Consider the following 23,961-nt stretch of genomic DNA (forward strand, 5'->3'; position numbering starts at 1 on the left):
CCTATTTACAATTTTTTCATAATTTCTTAAATGAAGTTTCTGCATTTTGTATCCAAGATGTGACTTCAGGAAAGAGTTTGTTACTTGCTTACAATTTTTTCATAATTTATTGAATGAAATATCCGCATTGTATATCCAAAAGGTGAAAACAATAGAGAGTTTGTTACTTACTCGCAATTTTTTCATAATTTATTGAATGAATAATCTGTATTGTGTATCCAAGAGATGAAATCAATAAAGAGTTTATTACTTACTTACAAATATTTTCATAATTTCTTGAATGAAATTTCCGTATTGTGTATCCAAGAGTTGACTTCAAGAAAGAAATTGTTACTTACTGAGAATTTTTTCATAATTTCTTGAATTACATTTCTACATCGTGTATCTAAGTCGTGAAAACAATAGAGTTTGTTACTTACTTAGAATTTTGTCATAATTTCTTGAACGAAATGTCTTTTTGTTTATCCAGCAGGTGAATTCAAGAAAGAATTTGCTACCTACTTACAATTTTTTCATAATTTCTTTAATGAAATTTCTGTATTGTGTATCCAAGAGGTGACTTCAAGAAAGAATTTGTTACTTACTTACTTACAATTTTTTTCATAGTTTCTTAAATGAAGTTTCTGCATTGTGTATCCAGGAGGTGACTTCAGGAAAGAGTTTGTTACTTGCTTACAATTTTTTTCATAATTTCTTAAATGAAATTTCTGCATTGTGTATCCAAGAGGTAACTTCAAGAAAGAGTGTGTTACTTACTTAGAATTTTGTAATAATTTCTTGAACGAAATGTCTTTTTGTTTATCCAGCAGGTGAATTCAAGAAAGAACCATGAAATACTAAAGTTAACTTCTCAAATAATAAACTCCAGGAAACAAACACACACGAAAATCTAAAAAACCTAGGTCTGAAAACCCTAAACTGCTAATTAACTATTCTAATTCATGATTTCAGGCACGTAAAACCACAAAATACTAAAGTTAACTTCTCAAATAATAAACCCCAGGAGTCAAACACACACGAAAATCTAAAAAATCTAGGTCTGAAAACCCTAAACATGTAATTAAATATTCTAATTCATGATTTCAGGCACGTAAAACCATAAAATACTAAAGTTAACTTCTCAAATAATAACACAAAAACTTCGTTTTTAATGAGCACTAAGTAAAGAAAACCCACACGGAATCAAGCAACTGAGTCTCTCAAACCCCTTAAAGCTATTTTAAAAGATACAAAAAACTACTTATTTAACACAAAAATTTCTTTTTTAATGAGCAACAAGTAAAGAAAAACCACAAGTAATCAGACAACTGAGTCTGTCAACCCCCTTAGAGCTATTTTAAAAGATACAAAAACTACTTATTTAACACAAAAATTTCGTTTTTAATGGGCATTAAGTAAAGAAGAATCAAACGGAATCAGGCAACGGAGTCTCTCAAACCCCGTAAAGCTCTTTTAAAAGATACAAGAACTACTTATTTAACACAAAAATTTCGTTTTTAATGAGCACTAAGTAAAGAAAACCAAACGGAATCAGGCAACAGAGTGTCTCAAACCCCGTAAAGCTCTATTAAAAGATACAATAACTACTTATTTAACAAAGAATTGTGTTTTTAATGGGCACCAAGTAAAGAAAAACCACACGGAATCAAGCAACTGAGTCTCTCAAACCCCTTAAAGCTATTTTAAAAGATACAAAAACTACTTATTTAACACACAAACTTCGTTTTTAATGATCACTAAGTAAAGAAAAACTACATGGAATAAGGCAACTGACTCTCTAAAACCCCTTAAAGCTCTTTTAAAAGATACAAAAAAATACTTATTTAACACAAAAATTTCGTTTATAATGGGTACCAAGTAAAGAAAAACCACACGGGATCAGACAAACGAGTCTCTCAAACCCCGTAAAGCTCTTTTAAAAGATAAAAGAACTACTTATTTAACACAAAAATTTAGTTTTTAATGAGCACTAAGTAAAGAAAAACCAAACGGAATCAGGCAACAGAGTGTCTCAAACCCCGTAAAGCTCTTTTAAAAACTACAAGAACTACTTATTTAACAAAAAAATTGTGTTTTTAATGGGCACCAAGTAAAGAAAAACCACACGGAATCAGGCAATCGAGTCTCTCAAACCCCGTAAAGCTCTTTTAAAAGATATAAGAACTACTTATTTAACACAAAAATTTTGTTTTTAATGGGTACCAAGTAAAGAAAAACCACACAGAAAAGCCCTTATAATAGCATAGGAAAGAACATAAGGTCCTGGAATAGCATTGGGAATTCCTATACACGCAAGCATATAACATAGGAATTCCTATACACGCAAGCAAATAACATGGGAATTCCTATACATGCAAGAAAATAACAAGGGAATTCCTATACATGCAAGCAAATAACCTGGGAATTCCTATACATGCAAGCAAAGAACATGGGAATTCCTATACAAGCAAGCAAAAAACCTGGGAATTCTCATACATGCAAGCACATAACAAGGGACTTCCTGTACACTCAAGCAAATAACATGGGAATTCCTATACATGCAAGCAAATAACATTGGAATTCCTATACACGCAAGCAAATATCATGGGAATTCCTATACATTCAAGAAAATAACATGTGAATTCCTATACACGCAAGCAAATAACAAGGGAATTCCTATACACGCAAGCAAATAACCTGAGAATTCCTATACACGCAAGCAAATAACTTGGGAATTCCTATACACGCAAGCAAATAACATAGGACTTCCTATACACGCAAGCAAATAACATGGGAATTCCTATACACGCAAGCAAAAAGCAGTTCATTCGGGGTTGGGGTGGGGGATCGGAGCCCCTTGGGGTTGTGGGAAGGGGACCTCACAACACTGTTCAAATGGAACTTGTGTATTATAACGACCACAGAGTTTCACCCTCAAGTCCTCTTCTAAAATCATCTCTTAAAATGTCTCTAACTGTTTCACCGAAATAATTCCCTAAAATAATAATTTGTTCTGAAAAGATATAATAAACCCTTAAAAAGTATTATAATGGGGGACTCAGAGGCATCGGGGCGCCGGGGGTCCTTTGGGGGTCCAGAGAACCTTTGATGTCCGGGGGCTTTCTTCGGGGTTGGGGTGGGGGGATCAGAGCCCTTTGGGGTTGTGGTAAGGGACCTCACAACACCGTTCAAATGGAACTTGTGTATTATAACGACCACAGAGTTTCACCCTCAAATCCTCCTCTAAAATCATCTTTCAAAATGTCTCTAACTGTTTCACCGAAATAATTCCCTAAAATAATAATTTATTCTGAAAAGATATAATAAAGCCTTAAAAAGTATTATAATGGAGGCTCAGGAGTCTTTGGGGCGCCGGGGACCTGTAGAATAGGACTACTAGAAAAACCTGTTTGGTACGGGGGCGTCGTAGAAGTATAAGGTTCTACCAGAAAAACCTGTTTGGTACGGGGGCGTCGTAGAAGTATAAGGTTCCACCAGAAAAACCTGTTTGGTACGGGGGCGTCGTAGAAGTATAAGGTAACACAGGAAGGAACATAAAGTCGTAGAAGTATAAGGCTATGTGAGAGGATACTCACTCTCTTTGAAAAGGCGTATACAAGGTTCAGAATAACACAGAAAGGAACATAAATTCGTAGAAATATAAGGCTATGTGAGAGGATATTGACTCTCTTTGAAAAGGTGTATACAAGGTCCAGAATAACACAGAAAGGAACATAAAGTCGTAGAATAGCATGGGAAGGAACATAAAGCCGTAGAATATCATGGGAAGGAACATAAGGTCGTAGAATAGCATGGGAAGGAACATAAAGTCTTAAAATATCACGGGAAGGAACATAAAGTCGTAGAATATCATGGGAAGGAACATAAAGTCGTAGAAGTATAAGGTAACATACTACTCATATATGAGGGGGGGGGGGGTTACTCCTACAAAACACCTCACTCTTTACGCTAAAGTTTTTCAGTATTTTTAGAAAAAAGGTTTTTGTTGTTCTAATTAAACGAACAGTGTTTCAGGAGTCGTTTTTAAAGGATTTGTACAGAATTCAAACATTAGAATAAAGAGAGAGGCGTTTTGGAGAAGTAACCCCCCTTACATACATAATAATTTCTGTTTGTTTTAGTTTTAATGTTGCTCCTTGCTTTCAGTTAAAAAAAACTTGATTTTTCATTTAATTTCTGTTCGTTTTTTAAATAATTCCAGGAAGTCTGGCTCCTGGAAAAATCCCTCCTCCCAAAGGATTTATTCTCTAGACAATTCAATTCTGTTGAAAATTTACCCCGGATATTTACCCTTAACATCTCCACGCGTAAAATTGAGTCGGCAGAAAAAAAGCAAGACATAAGAAGAATTTCGTATAGGAATCCTGGTAGATCCCCCCAGTGTAAATTTTCCCCTGAAAAATCCACCTCCTGGGAACCTCCCTCCCCATGGAAAATTATCACCTATAAAATCCCCCGGCCCCCCCCAAAAAAAATATGTATACATACTTCCCAATAACAAATACTATATGTAAACAATGGGCAAATTTTGTAAATTAGACCTATCACCAGGGGCTGTGAGAGGGCCATGATATCCCCAAAGTTATAGTTATTTGGCCTTTCAACTATGCTGAACAAAATGGCTATCTCAAAATTTTGATCAGACGATTTTGAGAAAAAAGGGGCATGGGAGGGGGCCTAGTTGCCTTCCAATTTTTTGGTCACTTAGAATGGGCACTAGAATTTTTAATTTCCGTTAGAATGATCCCCTCTCGCGATATTCTAGGATCACTGGGTCGATACTATCACTTGAAAAGAAAAACGAAAAAAAACAACAAATAAACACGTATCTGTGATATTTCTTCTGGCAAAAAAACATATTCACATTTTTTCAGACAGGCACTTGAAGCCTCTATAGCAGGGTTTTTTGATACGCTGAACCTGATGGTGTGACTTTCATTGAGATTATATGATTTTTAGGTGGTATTTCCCCTTTTTTTTAAAAAACAGGCAAATTTTCTCAGGCTCGTAACCTTTGATAGGTAAGATAAAACTTAATGAAACTTATATATTTGAAATCAGCATAAAAATTTATTTTTTTTTATATATCTATTGGTATCAAAATTAGGTTTTTTAGAGTTTCGGTTACTATTGAGCCGGGTCGCTCCTTACTTACAGTTCGTAACCACGAACTGTTTGACATATTGTTTTCAAACTCCTCTTTTTAGAGTTTTGGTTAACCTACTATTAGACCTGATTACTCCTTACTTGCACTTCCTTACCACGAACTGTTTGATTTGGCATAAAAACTGTAGCAAAGTTCCTGGGTAAAAACAGGTCCCACAGAATTAGTTCCTGGGTAAAAAAAAGTTCATTCTTTCCTCGTTTTACCGCCGTGTAATTCGTTTTCAATTTGTTTTGTTTAATTTCTATTTTATGATTAAATAGAAAAAAATAAGTTTTTCAACTGAAAGTAATGAGGAATATTAAAACTTAAAAAGAACGAAAATTATTCCGTATATTAGGAGGGTTGCCCCCTCCTAAAAACATCCTAAATACTCAAAGGTCTATAGTACTTTAAAAAAGTATCTTATCTTAATTAAACGGCCCTTGTGTTTCAAGAGTCATTCTTAGAGAATTGGGACAAAAAGTCAAACTTCAGCATAAAGAGCGAGGTATTTAGAAGGGGGAGACCCCCCTCAAATACGGAATATTTTCCTTTTAATTCTTAATGTTGCTCCTTACTTTCAGTTGAAAAAACTTTTTTTTATTTGATTTCTGAACGCTTTTCAAATAATACCGGGAAATTCGGCTCCCCCTTCATGGAAAATCCCTCCCCCAAAAACACCCTCCATGGAAAGTCCCTCCAACGCAAATTCCCCCCGGATAATTCCATCCTCGTTGAAAATTCCTCCGGAAAATTTCTAGCGGACGATTTCGCCTGGAAAATTCTCCTTAACGCTTTTATTTGAAATATAGGCTTAAATTTCTGATTGTTTTTCAAATCATGTCGGAAATCTCCCCTCTATGGAAATTTTCCCCCGAAATCCCCCCCCCCCTGGAAAGTTGCTCCCACGAAATATTCCCCCGTGGAGAATTTATCCCGCGGAATACTCCCACATGGAGAATTTCTCCCACAAAAAAATCCCCCCCTATGAAAAGATCCTACACTCAATTTCAACCCCGCTGAAACTTTCTCCCGTAACATCTCCACGTGTAAAATTAAGTCGACAAAAACAAAGTAAGACAAATAAAAAGAATTTCGCATAGGAATTCTAGCTAATTCCCAAGCGTAAAATTTTCCTCGGAAATTTCCCTCCCTGTGGAAAATTCTCGCCGTGGAAATCAGAAATCCCCCCCCCCCTGCTAAAAATGCCCATATACTTCCCAATAGCTAATACTGTATGTGAACTATGGGTAAATTTCATAACTTACATCCCTTCCCCCAAGGACTGTGGGGGATCATGTTATTCCCTAAGACATAGTTATTGCATTTTTCAACTATGCTCAACAAAATGACTATCTCAAAATTTTCATCAGATGATTTTGAGGGAAAGATGACGCGGCAGGGGGCTAGTTGCCTTCCAACATTTTTGGTCGCTTAAAAATGGCACTAGAACTTTTAATTTTGGTTAGAATGAGCCGTCTCTAGATATTCTAGGAACTAGGACCATTGGTTCGATACGATCACCCCTGGGGAAAACAAATAAAACAAAACGAATAAACACGTATCCGTGATCTTTGTTCTGGCAAAAAAAAAAAAAATACAAAATTCAACCTTTTTGGAGATAGGAGCTTGAAGCCTCCATAGTGAGATTCTTTGATGCACTGAATCTGATGGTGCGAATTTCATTAACATTCTTAGACTTTTTCAGGCTCGTAGTCGAAAATCAGGCAAGTTTTCTCAGGCTCATAGCTTTTGATGAGTAACAGTAAACTTAATGAATCTTACATTAGCGGAATCAGCACAAAAAGTTTATTCTTTTGATATATCTACTGATATCAAAATTGTGTTTTTTAGAGTTTCGATTAGCATTAAGCCGAGTCACTCCATACTTACAGTTCGCTGTTTGATATAGATAGGTGTCCCATAAAAACACAAAAAAAAAGATCAAAATTATTATTCAAGCAGCAAGATGTTGAAACATAAGATGAGTCCCAGAAAAAAAAAATAATAGAGCTGCGGCTATGCTAAAGGAAATTTGTTGCACTTCTTTTGTCCTCCGTCCGTGTTTGATCGAAAGACGCCGTCTAAGGACGGCTGTGTAACTCCAAAAAAATATTACAGAGCAGTTAGCAATGGAGCCAAGGCTCTGTACAGGGGGATGTAAATTGGGGGCGGGGGTATTTGCCCACCGTCCCCGAGATCTTAAAAAGTTCCCTTATTTAGGTATTTTCACTGAAAATGCCCTTTTTGTAGTTTTCATTTGAAAAAAAAAAAACATAATTGCCCCTCTAGATTTTTTAAAATAAATTTTGCCCCCCCCCCCAAAAAATTTCCTTAAATTGACGCCACTAATTCTGTAGTGAAATAGAGATGACCAGTTCAAGAATGTGGTGTTGTTTGAGAGTAAATTTAGTTTTGGCTTCGTCAAGTCAGTCAATATAAGTGGAAAACTGGGAATTAAAATAGCTACTGTTGTAGCGTGTTTATAGTTACTTGTTTTTGTTTTTTTTTATAATGGAAGTAAGTTAAGTTCTAAAAGGAGTCAAATTTCGATACAGAATCTGGCATTCAAACCACCCGACAAATAAAAAAAAATATGGAACAGAATGCTCAGTTCGTTTGTGTTTCAAATCAGATTTGAAACATATATTTATCAAGCCAAGAAAATTAGTGCTTAAATAAACAAAATTATCTTGTTTGTTCCTCCATAAAATGGACTATTGACGCAAGATTTTAAACAGGTACTCAAAAAGGCCTCATTTTAAACTTCTCACAAAGCCTTACAGGGGGAGCTTTGCTTTCAATTGGAAACACTAGTCACAGTTCAAATGGGGTCACTTGGTTGCAAGGCCCTACCCAGGGGGGGGGGGGGGGTTAGCGGGGTTTGAACCCCCTGAAATGTTTGTTTGACTCGTAAAAACGTAAAAAAAATGGATATAAACTAATTTTGTATACGTTTTTTCAGGGTTTTTGTGTAACCCCCTCCCCCCAGAGAAAATCTTTGAGTAAAACCCCCTCCGAAAAAAAAAAATCCTGGACACGGCCTTGCTTCGTTGTTTTCTTTTAAAAAAAATACCTTTAAAGGACTAAAAGATAATAGTTTGGGTCCTTTTTGACATGGTACTTTTCTGAACAAGTCTAAGAAAAAAATTGTGAAAATCGCTCTTGCGATAGCTTAAAATAGAGCATCTTACAGACTGACGTACTTCACTCGATTTCATTTGAAGTTGAACTTTTCATTGTAAGGCTAAACACCAAAGAATTCAAAGTGGTACTGTAAGGAGTGAAATTTAAATGAGCATTTATAAATTAAATTTACCTCCCCTCCCCTACTTTTAGATCATAACTACAAAAGATACGTAGAAATTATAGAGGTGGAAGTACCGCGTGTTTATATCCTCGGAATTCTGGTTCTTCAATGCATAAACAAAAACGAACTGTTGGCCTGGTACTTGTGCACATTGCTGTGAATAAATATTTCGTTTGTGTGGGCACAAAACATAAGCCCCCAATGTCTGAAAAAAATATTTTAGCGATTCATTATGGAAAAGCTCGCTTTGGACATCTTGAAAATCACTTTACCTCAATCCCGATCAGAGTTTGAAGAACCCTTGCACCTATTGTAATTTTGAGATTGCGGCGATGCACTGCCGACTAAACTTTAAAGGTTTTGTACCCCTCTCCTTTTCAAGTTTTACTTGACAAGCTGTGTTAAATCAATGATTAACTTAGCTGACTGGAAGTAAACAATTCTTAGGGAGAGAGTACAACCATCAAATTTTTGAACTCCTCCTTACTCTATTGCTCTCTGGCCTGATGCTGAGCATTGTTGCAACGTTGAAGCTATAGTCAAAGACTTGTTACTTCACATAAGTAAGAAAACAATTCAATATGTATTTAGGGCAGTTCAAGAATTATTAGGTGCTCATCATGTGAATGGGGTAATACACCATTACACCTACAATAGAACTGGCATTTTATCATTGCATGTTTTCAAGCAGCATGTTTTCAAACACCCTTCCCGATTCGGCTCGAGAATGCCACTCGTTTGGCACCTTCAAAAGACTATTAAAAAAATATTTGTTTTAATGTGATTAATTTTCTTTACTTTTGCCTGCTGCCAAAAGTTTTTTTTAATTTAATTTTTTTTTTTTTTTTTTTTTTTTTTATATATATATAGATGTTGTGATTCACTGTAGTTTGATAAAGCTTATTTAGTGAACTCTCCTTTTTTTTTATAGATGTTGTGATTCACTGTAGTTTGATAAAGCTTATTTAGTGAACTCTCCTTTTTTTTTTTTTTTTTTTTTTTTTTTTTTTTTTTTTTTTTTATTAAGCAAATGCTTTAAATGTTAAAAGTTAAAATGCTTATGTTTATATGTTTAAATATTAACGTTATGTTTATATTGTTTAAATCTTAAGCGTTTAAATGTTTAATGTTAATTTGATCTTTTCATAATCCCCCTCCTACAGGCCACGGAGCCTTTGTGGGGATTTGTAGATTGTTATGTAATTATTTTACTGGTATATGGAAAATAAATCTATCTATCTATCTAATACAGGTTTACCATGTGAGCGGCCAGTAAGACACATGCCAAGATTAAGATAAGGCCTAACTAAGCCACCCACAGCTTCATGGATATGTTTACAATCTCTGCATTTTACAGAGATATTTAGCAGCCAAAGAGCGAAGTTCCACAAGGGACAACATATTGAATGTTGTCCCTTTTCTAAAAAGAAGTGGTACCAGACAACAATTGGGGGTTAAAAATCGTTGCAAAAACAGCGTTTTGCATGAACACTACTGCTTTTCTTAGGCAGCGCGCTAGCGCTGCCTAAGTAATGAACGATGTGGGCACAATGTGTTGTTTTTTGGTTCTCCATACCCGGGCACTTCGTATCGCAGGAGTTGTCGTAGAAACTTCGAAAAGGGCTTATTCGATTGGAAATTGGAGTGGCTAGTTCCCTTTTTAATAGTCAAAGTGATTGGAGGGCATTTGCCCCCCCACGCCCATCATTCCCCCAAACACATCCAATCAAAATTTTGAGATAGCCATTTTGTTCAGCGTAGTTGATTTCCATATAGAAAATATGTTTTTGAGGAGGACACTCCCCCATAACCCCCAGGGCAAGGGTTTTAAGTCATGCCCTGGATACATATAAGGTTTTTATAGAAGGCTTTGTCGTAGAAACTTCAAAACAGGCTCATTCGATTAGAAATTCAAAGGGCTTTAATAGTCGAAAGTGATTGGAGGGCAACTAGCCCCCCCCCTGACGCCCATCAGTCCCCCAAATACATCCAAGCAAAATGTCTAGAGAGCAGTTTTGTTAAGCGTAGTTGATTTCCTCATATAAAATATGTTTTTGATGAGGAAGCTCCCCCACAGCCCTTAGAGCAAGAGTTGTAAGCTATAACCTGGGGGCATATAAGGTTTTTTATAGAAGGTGTTGTCGTAGAAACTTCAAAACAGGCTCATTCGATTGGAAATTGGAGTGGCTAGTGCCCTTTTTAATAGTCGAAAGTTATTGGAGGGCAACTAGCCCCCCCACCCACGCCCACCCACGCCCCTCATTCCCCCAAACACATCCAATCAAAATTTTGAGATAGCCATTTTGTTCAGCGTAGTTGTTTTCCAGATAGAAAATATTTTTATGAGGAGGACACTCCCCCACAACCCTCAGGGCAAGGGTTTTAAGCTATGCCCTGGGGGCATATAAGGTTTTTATAGAAGGCGTTGTCGTAGAAACTTCAAAACAGGCTCATTCGATAGGAAATTCAAAGGGCTAGTACCCTTTCTAATAGTCGAAAGTGATTGGAAGGCAAGTAGCCCCCCCCACGCCCCTCATTCCCCCAAACACATCCAATCATAATTTTGAGATAGCCATTTTGTTCAGCATAGTTGATTTAGAGATAGAAAATATGTTTTTGAGGAGGACACTCCCCCACAACCCTCAGGGCAAGGGTTTTAAGTTATGCCCTGGAACATATAAGGTTTTTACAGAAGGCGTTGTCGCAGAAACTTCAAAACAGGCTCATTCGATTGGACATTCAAAGGATTAGTACCCTTTTTAATAGTCGAAAGTGATTGGAGGGCAACTAGCCCCCCCCCCCCGCCCCTCCTTACCCCAAACACATCGAATCAAAATTTTGAGATAGCCATTTTGTTCAGCGTAGTTGATCTCCAGATAGAAAAACGTTTTTGAGGAGGACACTCTCCCACAACCCTCAGGGCAAGGGCTTTAAGTTATGCCCTGGGGGCATATAAGGTTTTTTATAGAAGGCGTTGTCGTAGAAACTTCAGAACAGGCTCACACAGTCCAGATTTTTTAAAGGGTGTATGTTGTTAAAAATTGCTGAAAACTTTTCTCCAGTATACAAATAGCAGGCCAAACTATAAAGTCTTAAAAAACAAAAAGATTTAAAGAATTATTTTCTTTTTCCCTGAAAAGAATATCTCAATATAAAACAAACAGAAATTAATTAAAAAAAAAACTGTTTCCACAAAATAATTTTTTCAAAGAAAAGTAAAGAACTCCATTAAACAAAAAATGAGCAAAAATAAAATCAAATAATCTACCAAGCTCGAAACTACCACAAACCAGCATCGATAAATAAATGAAACCCAAAACGAAAAGAAATTACAATAAATAACCGAGTCAAACTCAAAACGAGCAGAAATTAACATAAGTTGGGTGCAAAACCCCTATGCCTTCCTAAGGCCAGAACAAAATTTGCACTTTTTTTTAATTAATTTGCAAGTTTTTTTTAATTAATCTAACAAAAAACAGTGAAAAGTGCCAATGATTACAGTTCTCATTTCTCAATGATAAAACATATATACATAGATTGGGGCTTTAATAATTCTTGGGAACTGAACTCGGCCAAAATCATGCAGCTTCAGCAAGCAGGACCAGACTAACTGAGCCCAACACAAGGTGAGGTTCTTTAGCTGTCGTTCATGTTTGCATCTTCTAATCTTTTTTATGCGCGTGTTGCATTGATTCAGCTAGTTTCTTTTTCTTTCCTTTTGTTTCCCGTTTATGTAGACTTCTGGATGTGAAACCAAAATATTTGCACTTCTATTATTACCTGCACAGAAAGTTTTTTATTTCTCCCGATCATATCTAAATTTTAGCTTTTCATCAAAATTGACGCCATTCTCTTTACGTTCAGTGTAGAGTTGTTCTTTTACTTTAGCTGACAAATAATTTTCATTAGATTCTTGAATTGCGGACATAAGCTGGCATAATTGTAGATATTGAAGGAAAGATAGCCTTGTATGATTTGTGTATTTAAGTGACAACATCTCACAAGAAATATCTAATGACTGGAAATAATTAAAATGACTAGAAGACTTAAAAGGGCTTATACATGAGCACACTGTCAGGGCAGACAGTTAGGTGTACCTAACTGAAGTTCTTCTAAGAGTTCTTCCCAATATAAACAAAATTTCCATCATACAAACAAAGCAGTTTTCTGTTTTTCCAATCTACTGCAGAGTTTGTCTTTTCAAAACAGCACCTTTTCAGTTACTGCAGCCAAATTTCATTAAATCATTCTGGAGATATATATTGGGTATTGAGATTTTTATTGCATCATTTTCATTACATGTGGAAGTAGCAAAGGAAATGCTTTCCCATTAACAGTTTTCAATGTTCTATGTTGTGCAGTTTTGATTATATTAATTAGATGACAATCAACTGAATAAAAAATAATTCATTAGATTATTAAGGAATATTTAATTTGTTTCTGGTTTAGATTTTATTCTAATCCAGGTTGCAGGGGTAGCTAGCAACCTAGTAAGAGACGATCACGTCCCATTTTAGTATAGATGAAGCTATGTTTATCCTAAAGCTGTGGTAGCACAGTGGATCAATGCTCTGCTTGGTAATATCCAGCCCAGGGATCAATTCCTGCAGCCACAAGGTTGAACAACAGGTTTGCTACAGGCTAATGCTGGTTTAACACCTTATAATGTCTTAGCAATGTCTCTGGATGATCTTTATCTTTTTCTTTATTTATCCAGTTTGTGTTCTTTTTTCTTGAAGAAAAAAAAGACACTGGAAAACAAAACAAAATTACAAAAAGTACTTACCAAGCTTCCATGCACGTTTTGTACTCATCTTTGACTTTGTACTCATTCCACATATCCAGGAAACTGAAAATAAAATTGCTTAAAATTACTTAGTAAAATTACTAATAAGATTCCAAAGGCACTGATTCATTTCAAATGCATATAATCTAATTCAATAAGGATTTGAATACAACCTAATTCAATATACTCTCCTGATATCTGTTTTTAAAGGCATATTTTCTGCATAATAAACTTTGCTGTAACATAGCAATAATGACTGTAAAAAATAAGCAATTGCCTTCCTTCTGTAAAAACAATGGAAAAGAAGCTAAATTACACAATGCTTCAAATGAGAAAATTATAAAACTTAAGAAAAAATTATCTAATTACAGCATCTATATTTGTTTAGTTCACTAGCCTATCAATAGGTTACTACAAAGTTTATAAGTTACCTTTTGAGGCCCCTTTAAGAGCTCATAATGGAATTTCCCTTGGAAGCCATTATTACTTATAGAAATAACATAAAAAATGGCTATCAAGTGATGTAACTTATTCACTTTCTTCCTAGCTAAATTATATAAAAAAGGAAATATTGACCCAAATTTCATTGATTTAGTGTTTCCTTTTAGTTTGATAAACTATATATTCTCAGGCTATATAAACAATCATTTGGGCAAGGGGTTTGAATTGTTACAAATTTGACTTTGACCATGAAGAGAGCACAAAATCAGCAATCTAAAAGGGGTTCTGTTTTTGTTATAGCTTGTCTCCTTCTGGAAAGCCACTACTCTACATATTTATTTTACTTTACAACAATTATTCTGCTTTACAATGCTTGTCTTAGATTAAATTGGCCCAAGGTTGAGTCTGTCTATGATTTAGATACTTTTTTTTCTAATTTTAAGGCCTTGTGTCAAAGAATAGACTACATGGTATCAGTGTACAGCTGGGCTGTTGAGAAGAAAACACTATAAATTCTGAAAACATTTTTCAAAAATCTTAGAATACTTTGGCCTACTCTTATCATTCCTAAAAGTACTTTACTTTACTTTACCCCCCTCCCCCCCCCCTAATGTGTGAATATATCACACATTGCAAAATTTTGCAAAACCCATGCAAAAATTTGACTTTCATTTTGTTCAAGGTGGGGGCTGTAAGTTCCTTTTTTATTGTTTTTCAACAATTTTGATTCCAATGGTGTACTTTTTGGTTTGATGCTATTTTTTGAGGGGAGTTAGGCAACTTTTAAAAATCCCTGCAAATTTGTCTTCAAAATAAAATAACATTTTACTAGACAATTAAGACTAGGCCTAATGAAAATAATAATCACCATTCTTGAATCAGCATTGAATGGCAATTTTTCTAACTAGACAGCTTTTTTAGAATTACATTTTCAAACTCTGGTTACCATGGGCAGTTTTTAGTTCCTTTGAGGGCTCAAAACAGAATTTGCTCAAGAAGTGATTATAGAAATTGGAAAGAGCATAAAGGAGGAACCAAGTGATGTGTTCCCTTTCTTCCTAGATAAATTATACAAATATGTATATATTTACTGAGTGATTTAACTCCTTGGTAAAATTTTACATGAGGTGATTTTTGGTATATTGGAAAGTGGTTAGGTTAGGAAAATGAAAGTCTCAGGGATGGGTCTACAGACTAAAGTAAGTAATAGGAATGTATTTTAAATTATTTAACTCTACTCCTTCTCCCTCAAGAGGGCACTGACCTTTAAAAAGGTAAATTTCTAGGTGACACTATAAGTTAGCTAAGATGAAAGTGAAAATGTCATTTGATGCCTTTTTTTATGCTCTTTCATAATTCAATAATTGCTTCTGGGGCTAGTTGCATCTTTAGCCCTTAAAGGGGCCCCAAAGGTATTTCATTCTTGTAACCACAAAAAGAAGTTATCAACACTTTGTTAAGTTAATGAAAAGTGGCTAAAAACATATCACTAGTTTATAAATAAGATGTTCAAGAGTAATATATTCCAAAACTACTTATTTATAATAATTCAAACCTTTTTTATTAGGCACCTCAAATATAAACTGTTTGCCTACTGTTTCAAGTTTCTCAAATGCCATCAACAAAAATAGCACTGAATTTTGCGATTTGAAACTTTGCAATTGACACACAGGGTATATTCAAATTCAGGGTATATATTTCCACATTAGGGGGTGGGGTGGGTAAATTTCATGGTAACTTTGCAGTGGGCCATATAATTTAGCTAGGATGAAAGTGAAAACATCATTTGATGCTTTTTTATGCTCTTTCATAAATCATATAAAATACCTTTTGGGCGCCTTTAAGGGCTCAAGATGCAATTAGCCCCAGAAGTAATTATAGAATTATGAAAGAGCATTAAAAAATCCATCAAATGACATTTTCACTTTCATCTTAGCTAAATTATAGTGCCACCTAGAAATTTACCAAAATCTTTCTTTTATAAAAGTGAAACCTTGCAAAATAGATCTTTTTGTTTAAATGAAGTAGGCTAAATGAAAGGTATTTTCCAAGGGCGTCAGCAGAAAATTTTACAGGGGGGGGGGGAGAGACACCAAAATAGCAGTGGTGGTTGGATGACAGTTTAGGTGATTTAGGACTCTAATCTACTACTTTACCCCAAAGAGGACGAATTTACAATCAATTTAAAATCCAGAGAAGCCAATTGATTTAAAAGTATCAATAACTATATTTTAGGCTTCCCAGTTGCAAAAGAAGTAATGCCACATGGCAGTAGTGCTGAATTCAACCAAGTTGATTTGCTTCATTTGTAATGAAATTAGGCTATGTTTGGTGACCTGTAATTTGCATATCAGCTATAATGAGGAGCGGGAGTGAGACATTGTTGGGGGGGGGGAGACATTGTTTAGGTGTGGGTAGGATAGATCCCTACAAAAGTACATTTTAATGGACAAACTGCTTACTCTTCATGAGGCTTCACATAAATGTTGAAATAGGAAGGGGGAGTAGGAATTAATTGGAATGGTTCTCAATGGTCAACCCATAGAATGGGTCTCAATTTCCTTGGGGTGAAAAATACTGCTAGGAACTTAGTTTTCAGCAATTTTAAATGGTAATATTTTTCTATTTGTATAAAGTACTACAATGTATTTAAAAAAAAAATATATGTAATGTATTTATCAATAAGGAAATCCTATTGTAGAGGTAGTGATGGCTTCAGTTATGTAGAATATCAAAAGTCTCAGAGAATTTCCATCCATGCAAACAACAATACTCCTTTTCATCCAACCAAAATTCTTTAGTAGGCTAGTAATATTAACAAGGACTTTTCCCCAATATTACTATTTATCACCAATTTTTTATGTATATTCAAATTTTATCCAAAATTGAAATTACAAATTTAAACATAGGATGGTACTAATCAATGTATAAATATTGATTTACACTTTTCAAAAGCAATTGAACAAGGATTTAAGGAACCGGTACCTCAAATCTTATCGTGGTTAGGCCTGGGTTTGATTTGGAAAACAATCAGAAATTAAATAAAAAAAGAGCTTTTCAACTGAAAGCAAGGAAAAGATTTGAAACCTATTTGAACAGATTATGCTTTGTATGAAGGGGGCTTTCTTCTCCTTAGCTCCTTACTCTTTACTGTGAAGTTTGGCTTTTTTCCAAGTTTTTTAAAAAAAATTGCAATTGGGGAAACAAAATTCAAAGCACTAAAAAACTTTTTTTGATGAGCAAGGTGTCAAGAAGGGGACAGTCTCCCTTATATACAGAATAATCTATATTTGTTTTAACTTTTAAACTTGATCCTTACTTTGGTTGAAAAGCCTTTTTTATTTGTTTAATTACATTTCGTGAAACTGTAAAGTTTTATGAATACAATAATTTTGGTAACGCAGAAATAACAATCAGTATTTCAATGATCTCTTTTTGGATTTTGATGGGTAATCAAGCAGTTTGTTTTTTTCCTCAGGGATGATTGTATAGACCAAGTGGACCCAAAACATCAGGAGAGGGCTCACTTGAACAAAAATTAACAGTTCTAGTTCCCTTTTGAAGTGACCAAAAAAATTGGAGGGCAACTAGGCCCTCTCCCTTGCCCTGTTTTTCCCAAAATTACCCAATCAAAATTTTGAGATAACTTTTTTGTTCAGTATAGTTGAAAGGCCTGATAACTATGTCTTTGGAAATAAAATGACCCCCTACAGCCCCTGGGGAAAGGTTATAAAATTCGCACTTTCTTTTATCTGTTATTAGGAATTATGCATACATTTTTCCGGTGGGGAGGGGAGGACAAATTTCTGCTGGGAGAATTTTCAATGGAGATGATAGTTTCCAGGGGGTGAAATTTTCAGAGGAAATTTTATGAGGGGGTTGCCCCTCCTTAACATCTCTCTATTTATGCTAAAGTTTGAATTTTTCCCAATTCTTTGGGAAATGACTCCTGAAACACAACGGTTATTTAATAAGAAAAATAAGTAATTTTTTTTAAGTACCAAAAAATTGTAGTGTGATGAGTGAGGTATTGAGTAGGGGGGCAATCCCTGTCATATATGTAATAATTTCTGTTTGTTTTATGTTTTAATGCTGCTCCTTACCTTTAGTTGAAAAAACTTTTTTTTCTTTATTTAATGAAGCTTAAAGACAAACAATTTTCTAAAATTATGTCAATTAAAGTGTAGTATATAAAAATGAAAAACTAAGTAATTACAAAAATACACAAAACAATAGCCTACTTACAAAAGCTAAGATATAAACTCCTATCAATTGGTTCTTTGTAGCAATCTAGTTCTGTTGAGCAATGCCAAAGCATTGGGCAGATATTTTTTAACAATATCAATAGTTTTGAACTTGAGGTCAATATATACCAAATCATATTATTGAGTTAGGACTAAAGTGAATACACCATTCGATGCCTTTTTTATGCTGATTAAAAATATAATAAACATTTATAAAATAAATTAATTTAAGCCCCCCCCCCCCTATATAGGCCAATTCTGGGTTTGGTTTGGTATAGCCTATATCGGGGGGGGGGCTGAAATTCATTTCCGATATAAATGCGTATTATATTTGTAATCAGCATAAAAAAGGCATCGAATGGTGTATTCACTTTATTTGAAACTCAATAATATGACTTGGTATATATTGACCGGATGGAAATTCACAGCAACTTCACCCAAATCAGTTGGCAAGATGTAAGAATGACCAGCAATTTGGTATGCCTAAGTCTATTGCCCCCTCCTTAAACATTTTACGTTGGCCTACGAGTCAACTTATTAGATTTCACGTCCATGATAGGAATAGAAAAACAAAGATAATTACATAGTAATTTTAGTCAATATATACCAAATCATATTATTGAGTTAGGACTAAAGTGAATACACCATTCGGTGCCTTTTTTTATGCTGATTACGAATATAATAAGCATTTCTATCGGAAATGAATTTCAGCCCCCCCCCCCCTATATTTGTCAAGTAAGGGGTAGGTTAGGTATAGCCGAGATAGGGGGGGGGGGCTGAAAATTCATTTCCAATAGAAATGCTTATTATATTCGTAATCAGCATAAAAAAAGGCATTGAAGGGTGTATTCACTTTATTTGAAACTCAATAATATGATTTGGGATATATTGACTGAACTTGATTATCAAACACCAAAATATTTTATGCCTTTAGACTCAGTGTTTATACCTTAAATTACCTTAAATCGCATCTTCTAGCGACTAAGGTTGCAGGAACCTGTAGATGTCGCCAGGTAGTATTGACAGGAGTTCGTTGCACAATTCATTAGTGGATCATCACATCCTACACGTATACAGGACAGTTGAATATCACACACTAATAGACCCTGGTGGTGGATGCAGGCTCATCCCACTGCGTCCTCCATGGCTTGTTCCTCCAGTCATGGTCAACGCCAGTCTTGAAGCTGTTAACTGAAGCTGCGGAAACAGTTGAATCGCTCAGTGAATTCCACAACGGAACAACGCGATTGGTGAAGAAGTTGTATTTCTCACGCTTTCTGCTGAATCTTTGGCGGAGTTTTATGGGGTTACCTCGCGCTCTGCTAGACTGGTCCTGTTCGAGAATGGGCTTGATAACACTGCTGTTCATCAACTTATATGCCAAAATTACGTCCCCCCTTTTTCTACGGTAGGTCAGAGTTTGCAAATCAATCTTTTCTAGTCGTTGCTCATATGGGATTTGTTGGTTGGCAAATGTGAGCCTAGTAGCTCTTCTCTGGACTTTTTCAAGCAACTCTGCATCGCATTTAAAGTGGGGGTTTGCAACTGCCATCCCAAACTCAAGATGAGGGCGGACAATGGCTGTGTAAAGCTTCTTAATGACCCTGGGGTGGCGACTAGTCACTGATCGCTTGAGTAGGCCTAGGATCTTGTTTGCCTTTGCGGCTTGAGTTTGGCAGTGACTATGGAACTTCAGCTTATTATCTATGATTACCCCGAGATCACGTTCTTCCTCTGCGCTTTGGATGGGTGTTATAGCACCAGTAGAGTCCAACATATGGTAGCTATGGCAAGGGTTGTTCAGTCCAAGATGTAAAACTTTACATTTGCTTGGGTTAAACTCTAGTGTCCAAGTTGAGGCCCATTGGCAGAGGTTTGTTAAGTCTTGTTGCAGGGCATTGCAGTCTTCGTCAGAAGCGGCAGGTCCAAAGAGTTTGGAATCGTCTGCATATAGTTCCAGCAGATTCTGGACAACCTCAGGAGCATCATTAATGTAGAGGTTGAATAAAGTCGGGCCCAACTTAGTTCCCTGTGGCACACCACTTCTGACATTTACTGGTGCCGAGTACACGAGGTTTCCGTTGTGGTCGTAGACTGCAGCAATCTGGATTCTATCAGACAGAAAGCTATGGATCCACTGGGCTACGTCTACATCAATGTGATATGCTGACAGTTTAATCATCAGGTACCGGTGGGACATTTTATCAAAGGCTTTTGCCTGGTCCAGTAGGAACACGTCTACAGGGGATCCCGATTCGATAACCTCAGTGATTGATTCATAAGCTTGGATCAGGTTCGTTTCAATGGACATTCCTTTTCTAAAGCCATGTTGGCCGCTGTAAAGGAGACCATTCCTTGTCATGTGAGCTATAACGGCATCATTGACAATTCCTTCAATCAGCTTAGCAACGACTGAGGTAAGGCTTATGGGCCGGTAATTCTCTGGCTGGCTTCTGGAACCTTTCTTAAATATTGGAGTTATTGTTGCTGTACGCCAATCAGGTGGTAGTTTCTTTGTCTTCAAAGACAGATTATACAAGGAGCAGAGCGGTTCGGTGACTATATCAGAGATTTCTTTGAGCAGCCTGGGATGGATGCCGTCTGGTCCTTTGGCTTTGTTAGGGTCCAGCTTTGATAGTCTTTTCTTAACCTCTTCAGTCGTGATGATGAGTTTCGGCATAAGATGTTCGATATGTCTGGGGTCAGGACATGAGGGTTCAGCTGATGAGTCTGAGGAGAAGTTCGAAGCGAAGGTAGTGTTAAGCAAATTTGCTATAGCTTCTGGGTCTTCCAACTTTTTCCCTTCAGCGTTGAATAAGAATGGTATTGATCGCCTGTTCTTATCTTTCTTGGACACATACCTCCAAAATCGTTTAGGGTTTTCCTTTATACTAAAGGCTATCTTCTCCTCATATTCTGCCATAAAATGCCTAGTTAGATGTCTCAACTTATACCTGGCTCTGGCATAATGCTCCCAGTGTCGTGTGCATACACACTTCTTGTACTTCGAAAGTGCCTTTTTCTTCCTGTTCAGGGCTCTTTTAATGGGTCGATCTATGTGAGGCAGTGTTCTAGGTGCCTTGACAAAAGACGTTGAAGTACAAAGCTGCTCAACATGGAGGACGGCGTTCTTGAAATTTAGCCAGGCTTGCTCTATATCATCACTGTTAGTCACTTGATCCCATGCAACCGCCTGTAGTATTTCCCTGATCCTGCTGTAGTCGGTATACGTTCGTTTGGTGCAGTTGTTTGGTGGTTGACTTATTAGCAAGTCATGGGAAATACAGAGGTGATCGCTAGCGCCAATGGGGGGCAGGTAATCAGTATTCACTAGCAGTCCTGGGTTGTTAGTGATTGTCAAGTCTAGTAGAGATGGTATCTGGTTGTTTTTGTAACGGGTTGGCTGATCAATTAATTGGTACAGATTATTGTTGCCTAAATATTCCACAAACGGGTTAGTTGCAGTTGAACTTTGATGGTAACCTGCTCCATCCACCCACAAAATATCAGGCATATTTAGATCTCCAATTAAAATAAAATCTTGGTTACAATGCTTAGATGCATGATCAGCTAATTGAGTAAGAGCCCCATAAGAGGCAGCGGCATCTGGGCTGCTTGGGCTTCTATAAACGCATCCTATTAGAAGTGGCTTCCCCCAATAACAATATTAACAAAAACACTCTCAACCCATGGGGAATAATCATGATTCAAAGTCAAATCTCTGACCTGTAATACATCCTTCACATAAACAGCAACGCCTCTTCTGGGGTGAGTTGAGAGATTTGAGAACAGGCGATATCCGGGGATCATGATATGATCATCTTCCAGTGGGGTAGTAGAGTTCTTGGGGGTCAGCTCGCAGATACACAACACATCGTATTCTTCAGCAGTAGTTGTAAGTTTTAGTTCAGGAAGCTTATTTGTCACTGTATCAATGTTCGTGTAAAAAGCTTCAATAATTTCTTTTGACTAGTCTGTGGAGGGTTACTATAATGTATCACTTTTGGCAAACTCTTGAAACTAATGTCTGATGAGCTAGGGCTCGAGCATGAATGGAAAGCACAACTATTATTGCCACTCTTAAATGAATCACTATCATCGACACTACTACAACTGTGGAAACTATTTACATATGGGCTATCCTCAGCAGGCAGTGGGCACATTAGTGCTCCGTCGCTGCCCCGTTTTTTGAAGTTTGGATTTGTTTTCGTTTCTCCCTTTCCGCCTTTGTGCGGTCAAAGTGAAACTGCACAGCACCCTTCAGCTCCCTCGACTTAGTCACAATCTCCTTGTTTATCTTGTAGTTATCAGTGAGGAAGAGGACAGGTCTAGGTCGGTCACCTGGTTTCGGTGGATTGTTCCCGAGCCGCTGCGGCTTCAAAATTTTGACAGAGGGCAGATTGTATGACTGGGCAAGATGATCCTGAATAAACATCAGAATATCAGCTGCCTCTTCACATGATTCAGGAACTCCGTAAACTACGATGTTGAGCTGCCTTTTCTGTCTCTCTCTGTCCTCACGGATGATCCGTCTAACATCACTTTCAAAGTTCTTGGTAGTATCGCTCTGACACCGGTTCAGCCTGCTAGTAACTATATCTTCTAATTTGGATTCAACTTCTGCTAGGGTGCACTTGCCTGCGATCTCACTTTCTAAGTTAGAGATTTTGCTGTTAATGTTCCCCAGTTCTTGTTTAAGATCTTGCTGAAACTGATCCAGAGAAGAGGTCACAGCTTTTGAAACGGTAGCTTCGATAAGCTTTTGTGTAGCATTTGAGCCAAGGCTGCTATTCCCAGTAACCCTACACACAGGACAGAACCACTCACAGGTGAGGCTGTCAGTCATTTTGCAAAATAGTTGGTATTCTGATTTTGAGATTCCAACGCAATCTATGCACAGCCACTTATCACAACCATCGCAAGAAAAAGCTTGGGACTGTTCATCAAGTTCGCGTCTACAGCTACCACACTCATCTTCATTTTTCTTTGGGCTTACCCGGGTTCTCTTGTTTGTTGACACTTTCGGCGGCATTTTCTTCTATTTCTTCGCTGAAAACTCGGCTGAGAACAAAACCACAGTACACCGCCAAGCGATCAAAACTTGGCGCCCGGGTTAAAAATTAAAATTTAAAAAGGCACGTGGGCGGGCGGTCACGTAGGCACTTTTATTGCGAGCTTAAGTTCGATAATAGCACAGGATTCGATGAAAAGAATAGTCAAAACTGATCAGCAAGTATATAAAATAGTCTATGTCCTATTTATATTTCCAAAAAACTGTTCTAAGATTTCACTTGATCCACTCTCAAGGACGCCAAGGTCAACACAAAGGATGTAATTTCTACAAGTTACACACCTTCGTATTCTGTGGTCCTGGCGAATAATATGCCAATATGCTTTCTAAATACACTTCTCAGCCAATATATTTTCTAATTTGAAGATCTTTTTGCCCTGAAAGTTCTTGAGGTAGACAAAATGTGGGAAGTGCAATACTCAAATCACCTATTCCCAGCAGTTTAAGGATTAAATCCCACTGGTACCAACTCGGCCTCTTGTTTGTTTGATATTGCTCCCTTCTGCACAAATTATCACCAAAAGTACGCAGAACAAATCATCACCAAAAGTACGCAGAAAACGGAAGGCCAACGTAATCTGTGGCGTTTTTAATAATTATCATTTGGCAACTGTGCTCCGTTCCTGACTGCAAATTCAGAAGAAGAAGAAGAAGAAGCTTGGCTTTATTTACAAACAGCCACAGCTGTTCGATCAGCTGTTTAGATTAATGAGACAAAGGGTAGGTCCCTTGTGAATTAGAATAAAAAAAATTCTAACTTCAAAATCCAGGTAAACAAAGTGACACACCAAGGGAATCCACTTAAAATAACACCTAGGTACAAATATAAGCAGTTAAGGCAAAATATGGGTAGAAATAAATAATCTTTCTCACAGACTTGGCCAACAGTCCTTTATTCAATTTTTACACAACCCTGTTGCTGCTGAGTATAAAAAAAAATGCATTATCAAAGTAGTTTGTTCA

At 36.6% G+C, this 23,961-nt stretch overlaps 1 protein-coding gene across 2 annotated transcripts in view; it reads right to left on the minus strand.

The window, feature by feature from the left end:
- Window positions 1-23,961, minus strand: part of LOC148946515 (katanin p80 WD40 repeat-containing subunit B1-like) — a 256,838-nt gene that overhangs the window by 232,006 nt on the left and 871 nt on the right. For both annotated transcript variants that reach the window (XM_089097401.1, XM_089097400.1), the window contains exon 2: window positions 13,243-13,305. In XM_089097401.1, the coding sequence (XP_088953527.1) occupies window positions 13,243-13,288 (46 nt within the window). In that variant the 5' untranslated portion in view covers window positions 13,289-13,305. The remainder of the gene's footprint in view (window positions 1-13,242; window positions 13,306-23,961) is intronic.

Source organism: Artemia sp. Qi Xiang Cuo, chromosome 11 (assembly GCF_049724085.1).
Source record: "Artemia sp. Qi Xiang Cuo chromosome 11, ASM4972408v1, whole genome shotgun sequence".
Taxonomy (NCBI): domain Eukaryota; kingdom Metazoa; phylum Arthropoda; class Branchiopoda; order Anostraca; family Artemiidae; genus Artemia; species Artemia sp. Qi Xiang Cuo.